A 13,074-nucleotide genomic window follows, 5' to 3' on the forward strand; every position below is an offset into this window, starting at 1 on the left:
AAGGATGACCTTCGAGCCACCTTGCCATTCACTCATATGGCCAATTTCTTCCACACAAAATTAACATTGTATTATGAAAATAGCATTTTTAAAATGTTTGTTTTTATTTTGGAAGAACACCATTTCGGTCTAATTCAGTGGAGACAACCGGTTAGCGATACGGGAGCTCTATTTAGAAAATATCTGGGAGCTAATGAATTAATAACAAACAATCCAAGTAAAGTCCAAGTCTTAAGCCTCACAATTTTTTACTTGCAAATTGAAGACCCAAGTCATATTTAAGTTCCGACATCCTAGATCCCAAAAAGTAACCACACAACAATTGATATTTAATGGAATAGTAACGTAGCTGAACATTTTCGGTGATAGACTTACTGTAGAAATTTTAATTTTCTTGAAAGAAAAACGAATCTTGTCATCAACAAAATAAAGTGTAACTTCTCTGTCTCTCTGGAGTTATATTTACTCCGTTAAATGCACACTCGCACACACACACACACACACACGCACACACACACACACACACACACACAGGTACTACCTGTAAATCCAAAAGGGCACAGGCAACTGAAAGAAGCGACACCATCAATGCAGGAACCACCATTTCTACAAGGCTGGCTGAGGCATTCATTTACTTCAACCTCACAGTTATCACCTATGTGATCATAAAAGGGAACAATGAGGACAAATTGCTGCAATCAATCAAAAAATGTTCAAAAAATACAGTATGTATATATATATTTCTACATATAAGATATATACCGATAAATCCAGGTGCACAGAAGCAAACGTAGCCACTGAGAGTGTCTTTACAAACACTCAAGGCACCACAGGGCTTGCTCTCACAATCATTCATGTTCAGCTCACAATAAAGACCAGTCCAACCTGGAGAGAAAGGGCAAAAGCCTTTGGAAATCTCAATTTGAGAGGACTCTACTCTAACAGTGTAGGACCTGAATTAGTTCATTGACTACTCTGTGTGTGTGTGTGTGTGTGTGTGTGTGTGTGTGTGTGTGTGTGTGTGTGTGTGTTAAAAAGAACTTGTGAACTAAACTTGGATCTAGTTTGTGTCGAAAATAAACTTTCCCAACACTGGTGACTTTATGTAACTGTGGCCACATACATCCACATAGAAATTGTAAGTTTTGTCACGATCGTTAAAAGTTAGCCCACATTCTGATGAATGACACACTCAAATTCAACAATTTACAAAAAAAAAAAACAATTGTAAATAGCACTGTGATGTATCCATTTTGTATTTATATAGCACTTAATTGAACGTATTTGTTTTTTCTTCTTTCTTCTTTCTACCCACATTCTTGCTGCTGGAGGCTGTAAATTTCCCCAGTGTGGGACAAATAAAGGATATCTTATCTTTTCTTATCTTAAATTCATGTCATAAATGTCTTATGTGTTGTAGTTTAAGCATGGTGAGATTTCACATCCAGCAAAATAATCAGCCTGGAGTGTGTTTGCGATGATTAGAATTCATTCAAGTGAAGCCTCAATTGAAGCCAAAGTGTCTGCTGGATACTGGAGCTACCTGGTAAACAATCACACTTGAAGCCTCTCCAATGGTCCAAGCACGTTGATCCATATTGACACAGGCCGTCAACACAATGGTTGATAGGCGTTTCGCAGCGTGTCCCGGTGAAGCCACGTTGACAAACACACATGTAGGTATTTGCAAGACCTTCACAGCGGAGAGTCCCGTCAGGGTCACAGAGATTGGACACACATGGGTTTACAGATGAGGAGCAGTCACTGCCGTGGTGTCCTGGGAGAAGCAAGAAGTGGGATTAAGGGAGTGATGGATGTGTGGCGGCGCACCATCGACAGCATTCACCCGGCACATCACAGACTATGATTTTATTGAGTTTTTTTTATCTTTATTTTTGGACAGACTGACATTGTTTATCGAACCATAACCTGCCCACTAAGACCACAGAAGGTATTCCAGCTGTTATAAGCAGTGGCAGATATTTTCTATGCATGCTATCATTTCATATGCAATACGTGGTTTTGTGATACGAATAATTGATGGACTTAAGTATCAGTATAAAGTAACACGTGTGGTTGCCATATGAAAAAGTGAATTGATTCAATTCAACACATACATGTACGTTGCAAATTGGTAATAAATGATGCTGAGTTCATTCAACAAAAAAAGTACTTTGTAATAGACGATTTTCAATACCTGGTGGGCAAATGCATTGTAGCTCTCCGGTTAAGTCATGGAAACAGGTTCCTCCATTTTTGCAGTACTCAACATCCATACATGCTGAGAGAGCAACTGAGCAATTCTTACCTGAAAAGGAACTTGATTTAAGTATAATGCATAGATGGTCACCTTACTGTGTGTTACTAGGAGCACTTTTTATTTGAAAAAAAAAACAAACAAACAAATTGTCATGCTGAAATCCGGGATGATTTTTCAGTGCCACTGTATACAAAAAAAATGTAAAATAGGATTTTTCTGTTCATTGTGATACAACCGCTCTAATGATTGGGAGTTTTACAGTCATCATATTCATGAATGTCGAAATGATTACAATGATGACATCGATAACTCACCAGCAAAGCCCAACGGGCAGATGCACTCATAGTCCGCAACCAAGTCAATGCATGTGGAATTATTGGCGCAGTACCCATGAACACATTCATCATAATTGATTTCACAGTTTGACCCTTCGAACCCTGAAATGAAGAGATAGAGACAAAAACAATGTGCACACATTTGTTGAGCCATTAACATTGCATCATCAAAGCAGGCTATTTCCGACACTTTGTATTGGTCAACAATATGTAAAAATAACATCCCCAGTGTGGTGACTGACTAATCGGTTGGGTTTTTCAAAAGCCAAATTTTCCGCCACACGATGTCACTACTGGGGCGACTCGACCGCACTTAATTCACATTAAGCCTGTCCAAATTTGGCACAAATTATGCAGTCCACGGAGGCTACATGAGGAAGAGCCTTTGAAGACGTTCAAGAACCCAGCCTGCAAATTGTCATTCTAAATTTGGAAAGCATGTGCGGTCCAGTCGCGTCTGAAGTGATGTCTGGTGACCGAAAAATGTGGGCGAAAATACTGAACGGGGCCTGTGAATGTGGACAAAGCCAGAGCATCGATTTGTGAACAAGTTGTCCCAAATTTAAACAAGTGATTTTGGCCTGACACAAGCGAACAAACGTGTATATATTTTGATGCAGATCTTTTTCAAACAGACTAACTAGATGGTCCCCATGGTCACCATGGTTGTGTTAGTCTGGGTCTGTTATTATGATAAGATTGTTGTACAATGTAGTTGTTAATCTGCTGCCTTAATTTCAACAAATAAAAGTACTTGCCAATTAAGCCTTTTACCGTTTCCGTCTTTGTGTTTACTTTCTACTGTATTCGAGGGTGGAGAAAGTCATCTTCATTTTATAGGCAGTACAGCATTGCTACTTTATGACTGACACAAATATGCCGTACAATAATTTTATGCATGGCTTTACTTGATTAATATTTCGCCACATGACGATATTTTTTAAACTGAACAGTTAATGGCATGACGTGAAAATGGGTGCTGCCAATTCTGACATATTATCCTCCTCATGAATATATTGGAGTGTATGGTCACGCTCCAAAATGACTATCATTAGCACTGTCACAGCAACTACAGGAGCGCCATGACTAATGCCGGGCCATCAGCACTATCGGTGCAGGTCAAATACTCATCATTCCATCGTTTCTCAAACTGACCATGGAAGCAATTTCCACCTCTCTCCGAGTCATGAAATTTGGCAATTATCCTGACTTCATTAAAAATGCATAACTGGCTTAACCTGCGGTGGAAGCTTAATCAGAACTATGACGAACGTAAGACCATCTGGACTAGAAATGATTGAGAAAATATCTAAGATTTATTTGTACTATCCATAATGATGCAAGTGGCTATTTTGAAAAGAATGACTGAATAGGATGCGATCATTAGTGAAATGAAAACCAAATATTTGTTAACATTGACAAGTAGGCAATTGCTTCCCAGACCCCACCAAGATGAAAACTGTGTCATTGAAAACAACTGCTATGTTGAAACGGCATCATCAACATGCACTTAACCCCCACCCCCTCAAAAAAATAAATTAAAACATTTGGAAGAAAAATGCAGGCTTGCTTTCTCAGTAAACATTATCGCAAGTCAGCTGATTAATTCCCACTCATAGGCTGATCAGCATAATGTTCGAGTAGAAGTCTTTTTGTGCCGGATGTTAGGCAGGGAATGTTTTGAATAAAAAAGTTTCCATGAACATTTATGACTACACTGATATCTTTTTGGGTGAATAATGTTGAGTAAATTGGATTTGAGAAATTTTGTTAGAAAACAAAATAATAATAATTTTTAAAAAATTAGTTAAGGGCAAAATAATCAATGGCAAATTTTTTAGTCATATTTTCCCAGCCAGAAATGGAAGACTGGAGTCAGATTAGTTATTTTTACCTCGCAACATCAAAATAATTCCAGAGATGATCTACTATTGGAATGAGTGATTTTATATATATATATATATATATATATATATATATATATATATATATATATATTTTTTTTTTTAAGTGTGAGTTTGCATCACAAGGCTGCGATCAGGTTTGCAAACGGCATTCATGCCTTTCACAATTTTAACACATTTGTAACATTTACTGTCCCTCTATGGCCATTATTGACAACACATTGATTTATGTGACCTACCTGTATACAGTATTTAGGTTATATAGTGGCTTATAGCAAGACATGTTACATTGTGTGTTTGCTTAGGAGAAAAATGTGTTGCGTTATGTTAGCTTTACATTATGGTTCCCAGTGCGGTTTGTCATGCTTTACCGCGGACACCAGTACATTCTCTCCTGGCCCGTCAATTTCTGAACAAGGACAGACACATTATTCATGTTCTGTAAAGCCTTTCTATATATGAATTGTGGACACCAGGCAGCCTTGAAGCATGCTTGGGGCAATAGGAATCGTGGCTACGACAGCATGACTGTCCATGTCTTCTGTTATGTGTTCAGCTATATTATTTTGTTATGTTAACTGTTCTGTTTAGCACTTTGTTACAGCTGCAGCTGTTTTGAAAGCGCTATATAAATAACGATGTATTGTAATGCAACGACACAGTAGAATGAGGGGCCCCAACCGACGTGACTTTATACCCCTTCTCTGACCACATATTCAGTGTCAGACTGTAAACAAATGCAAAAGGCCATTATCAGGCTGGTCCCGTAAAGCGTCTTGCTGTGATGCTAGCTCGCTTCGACCCAGACTAATCATGGTACAATACTCCAGAATGAAAGCACCATGAGGGAAATACATCGAGTCTTTTTTTCTTCCCACTCCCCAATTTGGCACGTTGCAAATTTTTGGACTGCTTAAAAATCTGGCCTGGCATCCACTGTGATCATGGCCAGTCGCGTTAGCCACTCCTGCTCCCCCGCAGTGTCTCATGTCCATTCCAATTCATCTGTAAAAATGATTGCGGTGGCCGCTGAGAACAAAATGTAAATCTAGCATTGATGTTGAAATTCCTCTTATTTTGCTTTCCACATGCTATTAACTGCGACCTTTTGTTGTTAGACTTAAAGACAGCAAGCTAACAAACTTAATTTAAGTATTATTATTACAGATAATATGTTCTTCCTTCACCTATGTCAGGAAATCATGTGGAAAGTCATGTGTATTTTGAGCATAATGTCTCCGATCCACTGGTGAAAGGAGACTTTGATTCGCTCCTCTTTCATGTAGAACTGCTTTAAACAATAAAGCGTATGCAGGAATAGGATTTCCGATTGTCTGTCCATGGTTTATGCTATATGTTCTGTTATATTATTTTTGTGATTTGATGTTAACGGTTGTGTAAAGCTGCAGCTGTTATGAAAGCGTGACATAAAAAATATGTATGTATTGTATAATTCATGATGCAGGCAGTGTACATTATTCGAGGATGTGTGTAGTGGTACATTGCTATCCACAATCACACAGTATATGTGTGTGTTTATATAACATATATATTTCTAGTCGCATTTGGCGTTACCCTCTGAGCAGAAGCAATGATAAAGGTCAGTGCCATCCACACAAGCGCCATTATTTTGGCATGGCTTTGACTCACACTCGTTGAGATTGACTTCACACAATGACCCTGCAAACCCTGCAACATGTCAAAAACAAACAAACAAACAAACAAAAAAGAAGCATGTTATTGGAATCCTGGTTTTATTTTACAGATGATCCAGACCAACGTATCTTTGTTTGACTCCTAAGTCAAGCATGGATTCCAAAAGATTTCCAGGCGCAAAGACGACTGTATGCATCCGGCTCACTGGATGATTAAATCATGTCAAATCAGTGCAAGTCATTTATCAGAACAAAGGAGGGCAGTTTTAAGATCAAAGTCAATCTATGCATGACGGCACTTATATAAACTCTTAAACTCGTGTGCACACACATTCCCCCCCCCCCCCCCCCCCTCCCACACAACCAATTAATTACAAAAAGTCAGTGCGTATTTTTATGTTCGCATTTGTGGTACCATTATATTCACAGTATTGCACCACTTTTGATTTGGCAATCTTATTAAAAAGTGTTATGAGTTTTAGACTGAAGTTCATTCACTAATATCCATTTCTTTCATCTTTCAACATACTCTATAATCAACAAAATTTAGTTGAAGAACAAGAATCTAAAATGTGACAACAGAGGATATGAGAAACAGGTTTTGCAACAAATTAAGCTGGCAAGTATGAATGCGAAGTTCTCCCACCTGCAACATCCAAGGCAAGGCAAGATTTTAAGAGTGTGCCCTTGAGAGCTGTGGGACACCAACTCGCGGCAAGTTGCTTTCATTTACATAAGAAATCACTCACACTCCTTCATTTTGACATATGCCCAGCATACGTGAAACAGGCGTAATGAAGTCGCTCAGTCATTGATTTGGTAGCATGAACTTTTACTAAATAGAGTAGAGAAGGCGGAAATATAAGCTTTTGATAGGCAAGCGATCTGAATACATATGGATGTATGCAAAGAATGCCAGGTATGCACACACAAACCTTGTGAGCATTAATTTGTGCTAATTGGTTTTGAAATTATACAGTATGGTACACAGCTAAAGGGTAATTAATACACCTACCTACAGGCTCTTTAATTTACATTGTCCATATGTAAAGTGAGGCCAAACAAAAATTCATATAGGGACACATTTTGAATTAGGCCCGCTGCACATTATGGGGTGCAGTCAAACATGACTGAAGTGGTGAACCATTGCCCCCCCCCCCCCCCCCCCCGATAGAGCACCATAAATTTACTGAAGGAGAACTACATGGAAACTGAACGTAAAAACTTTTTGAGGTCCCATTATTTTGACATCCGACTGGACTTTGCTTAGCATTAGTACCAGGAAACATTTAATTTTTATTAAATACACACACACACACACACACTTATATTTTTTTATTTTTATATAATCAAGAAGACCTTCATGTTCCACGTGCATCATCTCCCTCAAAGGCATACCTCTTTCACATAGGCAAAACACGTTTTGCCCATCCTTTGTTTCCGTGCACAATACTGTATGTTCAGTGCACATCCCAAATGAGCAAAGGTCAATATCTATGGAGCAGTCTTTGCCCTTGAACCCTGAAATGAAAATAGCGTTGACAATTAAAATTCAAAGAACATGGCGGAAAAATATAACGCAACATCCACGTGTTAATGGCTCTGTATTTTATAGGGAGAAGACAACCTTTGAGCACATTTATGCATTATTGATTCTTCCCTTGCAATGTAGTTGCTATGTATGCAGTATGGTAATTGAGTGTCTCATTGACAGTGACCCAACTCATCACTCTGATCGAGATCACATTCATCGACAGCACCAAAAGGACATCTCCACGCCACTGATACAAGCCAATTCCAACTTCTATTAGTGTACCGGTAAATAAAACAAGCCGATGGGGATGCTCATCCGAAAAAAGAAGGGTAACACATAGACGACATCACATACTGTATTTCGGTTTCAGACAAAATCACTGAACTACTGACATCCTAAACAACAAAATCGGATATGATTGGACCAAACTGGGTATTTCTTCAAACATACTGTCAGAGCTTCACATTGTGCACTTTTCTGACATTAAAGTCACAATGTGTGTTTGGGTAGGTGTATCTCACGTAACCATTTGACCTTCTATCAGTCTTATTCCCAACGTTATATATATATGACCTAGACAAGGTAATGACCAACTATTGCCCCCAACAGAGTGTTCCGAAAGTGCTTAATAACCAATTGCGCATGCAATTCAGTAAGCAGTTAATGTTGCATGAAGGAATGTCACATTTCCAGTGTCACAATCATCAAATAGAACACCCTGTTCATTCTGACAAGCAGTTCAACTCGATTGTAAGCACCCAATTTCATCCATCTGTTTATAAAAATTTCAAACTGCCAAAATGACGTACCATGTTGTTTGTTACGTCCCCTAAAGGTCAACATGCACTGACATTCCGCTTTTAGTGTCTCAAGTGCTTCAAGTCAGCACATTTTAACAGCTATTTTAATACCATCCATGGGGCTCACTATACATCTGCTGGTGGGAAAGATTAACATTGATGGCCGTATATCAGTTTCCACATGACCACTGAGACTGCTGTTGCTGTTTATTACCTCCACTTAGAGAGATTTTGGCCTTGTTTATCACCCCACGTGTTCACATCAATGATATTGAATGTGAATGCAATAAATGAAGACATGTTTGCACAATCTCAGATGCATTTTACAATTCATTCAACAATTTTAGCAGTTTTGGAACAGAAATGTTTTGGATGGGCAAGTGGCAACAATCAAGGCATGGTGACTCCCTTCATGATGCAAGTACCTGTCCCAGAATTCAATGAGAAAAGTGGATCTCAAACGTGTGCTTGTTTCAGTCATATTCTTAATCAATTTGACTTCACCCTGAAAAAGCTACATTGGTCATTTTAGTTCTTGTCAACGCGACAGTCAACTTTTATATGCTGTACAATAGTAAACTACTATATAATCTAGTAAGAAATTCATGCACAAGCCAGGTTAATTCATTAAATGAAACGACTCAGGAAACGATAGCCACCTGGTCTGACTTCTCAGGAAGACGCGAACAAGGCCGACTGAATATGTCCCCCCTCCCCACCACCGTTTATTGGGTTTCTGAAAAGAGATAAGCCCATTAAAAACACCTGTCTATAAATCTGTCCATGTAATAAAACAGTAATGGAAGCTTTACTCACACATTGGTGTTCTGTTTTCTGTTTAAATCTAATTTCTGGGAAAATGCAGGAAATTAGTAGGAGCAGATAATCCACAATGATGGATTTGTTCTCTCTCTAACGTCATAAACACACCATGTAAAAGGTACCATGCAGGGTTGAAGCTGGTTAATGTTTTAATGACAATGCATTGATTGTCCAGTAGCATGCAATTCCGGGAACAAAGCGTACAATGACAACAAAAGCAGTAAGAACATTGAATTGATACAGTAATAACACATGTAAACACCAAAACAAAATGTGTCACACATGTAAGGAGGCATTTTATTTTCTAATATTTTTTGTTTTTTACATGAACTGCTTATAACTGAACATGACATTGGACTCAAAATGCCGAACAGCGCTTGAAGCAGAAATGTGACTTGTGCAATCAAGTGGTGATTAAATATTTTATTGCCAGAAGGAGCCGTCAAATCAGCTGCTTACCGAAGAATGCAAAACAGCCTTCTGCTATGGGCTGATTACAGACACTTGTTATGGAAGATATTACACACAGTAATCCAGTTTTAACGCAAGGGGTGGTTGAGAAATGGCGAAGAGAAATGGGTAAAAGAAAAACTTAGATTTGATGCTATAGAAGAGGATTTAGTCACATTGGTTTCCAAATGTGGTCACAAAGACTGTCACATTCATTCGCAAAGCACGGAGGTGCAAAGGCTCGCTTAAAACTACTTTGTTACTTTAAATGTGTCTCTATAAACAAATCAAAATACATAATTTTCTTCTCAATCTGTGTTAGCGGGCATTTCGGAATCTGGTCAAAGAAGGTCTGTGCAGTAACCAAAATGCCATCAATAAAATCCATAATAACTCACCACCATGGTGACTTCAATCTACATTATTTACAAATTCATCATCCAGATGACGCCATACTCACCGTTTGCCAATTTGCCCTGTAAAGTGAAAACGGATTAAGTCGTGAAGAGAACAACTGTAAAAGTACCAGGCACCATCAATGTGAGCATTGGCTCACTCATGTAAATTACAGCAACAAACTGCAGTCATGCTGACAAGCCGATGAAGACAACGAGCATTCGGTTGAGCATCCCTGTGACTGTTTCTGACAGTTTGCCTAAAAATTCTTTTGTTATGCAAAATGATGATTGCAGCAGCTGTCCAGATGGTTGGTCTCAGACAATCTTCAGTTTGAAGATGCTGGAGGCGGAGGTCCTGTGCTGTTGTTATGAAAGGCTGTAAGGCAGGTTGGATGTTCTGCCAAATAGTCTGAAATGCCTTTAGAGACATCATAGAAGAAAAACCTTCCTTTCAAGGGCAATAGCATTGTGATAGAAACTGCACGTTTTAGAGCGGGCCGGCTAAGGCACTACTGTGCAATAATCATACGGTTTAATTATCATCTTGATACATAGCATGCCACATTTGTGAGATGGATGGATTATCTTGACAAAGGAGAATAGATTGTTGAATACATTTAATCAGATTCTAACCCATTAAAAAATACAGATTGAATGTAAACCCAGTTCTGAGCTTTGCATCCCGGAGTTCAAAGTAAACATCATGAAGTTGATTTTAGCTGTTCTGCTGCATGGAAATGGAATAAACTGCCTGCAGAAGTAAAGTCAGCCCAAAGTGAAAATGCTTTTAAATTTGGGTTAAAAATTTCCTTGCGAAAAAACAAAATTGGTGTCACAGTATTTCTATTCAGTGTATTTAGACAGCTTAGATGAGAAATTCTTGAACGAAAATTATATGCAGACACCATTGTCTTTCGACATATTTGTAAAACCATGCTGCTCTTTTGGGTGGCCATATATATCGTTTTATCTGCCGTTCATTCTTCATTCATCTAGTCACGCAATGCCGGAAGGAAGGTAATTCACACATTGTTGGTCACAGCTTGGCCATTGACTGGCAACCGACCAATGTGTTTTAATCACGGCGACATATTTCATATTCATCGTGTTATTTTCCTGTGCATCTAAGTCACAATTTCCACATAAAGCAACTTGCCAAAACCCACGTGACTCATGATACGACATTGACTATGACCATTGAAGAAATGAGTACAGATGGGGGGAAAAAAAGCCCCAAACATAAAACATTCATTCATGGCAGACAACGTTGTGCAGGCATAATTAATAGCATTGTATTTTTGTAAACACAATCAATAACAATACACATCTAGTTGGCACTTACCAAGAGGACAATGACAAATGTAGTCATTTATCAGATCCATACACAAGCCACCATTGAGACAAGGCTGTGACCAGCAATCGTTCACATTCTCTTCGCATCTCCTTCCTGTGGGATGAAGATGGATAGATGCATTCAAATTAAAGTCCAACCTTAAATGGGCTTGGACTCACGTTGATCAAGATTGTTAGCATTCACCAGACTAAAAGTCTGCCTTTGTAAAGATGGTAGTACAGTTTATATAATAGGTGTGGTTACGGTAACAGCATTATGCCACACAATCACTATCGTAAACATCTGACGAAATTATAGTCCGAAATGGGTTTGCATTGCTTTAACGACATTATGATCACATGTATTCTAATATGAAGGTTTTCGCAACCATTACCTCCATTATCGCCAGCCTAGGGAAAAATGTGGGCTATTACCTCAGCTCACACTGGCTGGAAATCTAATTAGATACGTATTCAAATTCAGCATGCATCTTGTGTACACAAGATGCATCAACTCAGTAATCTCAAAATGACTAACCCCTGGGCAAGAGTTGAGATTGGAATTAAACTAAATCATTACTGACACATTTAAAGCTCCTCTCACTTTCGCCTCTGGTGATATTTCAGACCACTGAGAAGGGGAGTTCATTGGACACATGCTCCGGCTGTGCGCTTCTTCTCGTCCACTAAACGTAATTGTAATTTGCCCATCATGGCCCCATGCATGGACAAGTGGAGGTGAGGACATGATTCATTGTACTGTATGATTTTCACCGAATTGAGGCAGGCGCTGAGTATAAATCAGGTCATGCCCACATGCAGGAGGCACACTTTACACTTTTTGCGACAGTTATGATTCCTGGACCGATTGCGCAACATTATATTGTTGTTACTTTTACATTACCAGTATGTTCGACAAGTGTCTCAAACATACATGTATTACCTTTATATTTTAAGTCCCAACACAGTCAATCAATACGAAAACATTAGTTAGTCGAACCAGGCTTTTATACTACACATGTACTGTAGTATAATTCCTTCATTTTGCTGGATGACGAAAACCTTGCATGCCCATGTTATATTTGGATTTTTTTTTTTTTTTTACATAATGTCGTCCTGTAAGTACTGTTGTAGTAAAAAAAAAACCCTGCCCCAGTTATGGGTAAATTTTAAGAAGACAGCAAAGAGGAAAGCTCAGTGGTAAAGTTGTTATTTTAGTCCAATAGACAAACATGAGCTCCAAACGGGTGTCTATTTTATTGACGAATTTTGAGGTCACTGTTCTGACGTCTGTGCTGGCAGTGTGTGTTCTGTTCCCACTTGCATGGAGAAAACATTGCAATGTATTGATGGCATTGTGAGCTTGAACTATCCGATCAGTACATTAAGATAACCTTCATTGGTCACAAGAGGGACATTTGCAAATTATATTGTTACCTGTACACATACAAATACTGTTTGTCCTCCCTCAGACATAAATATTGTGAACAAGTCTGTGAAAACCTCTCCAAACTTTAAACATACATCTACAGTTGCGAAACTACAGATGTAATTCATGATGTATTTTTATTCAATACTATTCAT

The 13,074-nt window shown here is 38.6% G+C and overlaps 1 protein-coding gene across 3 annotated transcripts in view; it reads right to left on the bottom strand.

The window, feature by feature from the left end:
- Nucleotides 1-13,074, bottom strand: part of eys (eyes shut homolog) — a 143,461-nt gene that overhangs the window by 101,716 nt on the left and 28,671 nt on the right. For all 3 annotated transcript variants that reach the window (XM_052080554.1, XM_052080553.1, XM_052080552.1), the window contains exons 12-19: nt 11,501-11,605; nt 7,553-7,675; nt 6,075-6,188; nt 2,575-2,697; nt 2,198-2,308; nt 1,544-1,777; nt 763-885; nt 542-655 (exon numbers count right to left, since the gene is read on the bottom strand). In XM_052080554.1, coding sequence (XP_051936514.1) covers nt 542-655; nt 763-885; nt 1,544-1,777; nt 2,198-2,308; nt 2,575-2,697; nt 6,075-6,188; nt 7,553-7,675; nt 11,501-11,605 — 1,047 coding nt within the window. The remainder of the gene's footprint in view (nt 1-541; nt 656-762; nt 886-1,543; nt 1,778-2,197; nt 2,309-2,574; nt 2,698-6,074; nt 6,189-7,552; nt 7,676-11,500; nt 11,606-13,074) is intronic.

Source organism: Hippocampus zosterae, chromosome 11 (genome assembly GCF_025434085.1).
Source record: "Hippocampus zosterae strain Florida chromosome 11, ASM2543408v3, whole genome shotgun sequence".
Classification (NCBI taxonomy): domain Eukaryota; kingdom Metazoa; phylum Chordata; class Actinopteri; order Syngnathiformes; family Syngnathidae; genus Hippocampus; species Hippocampus zosterae.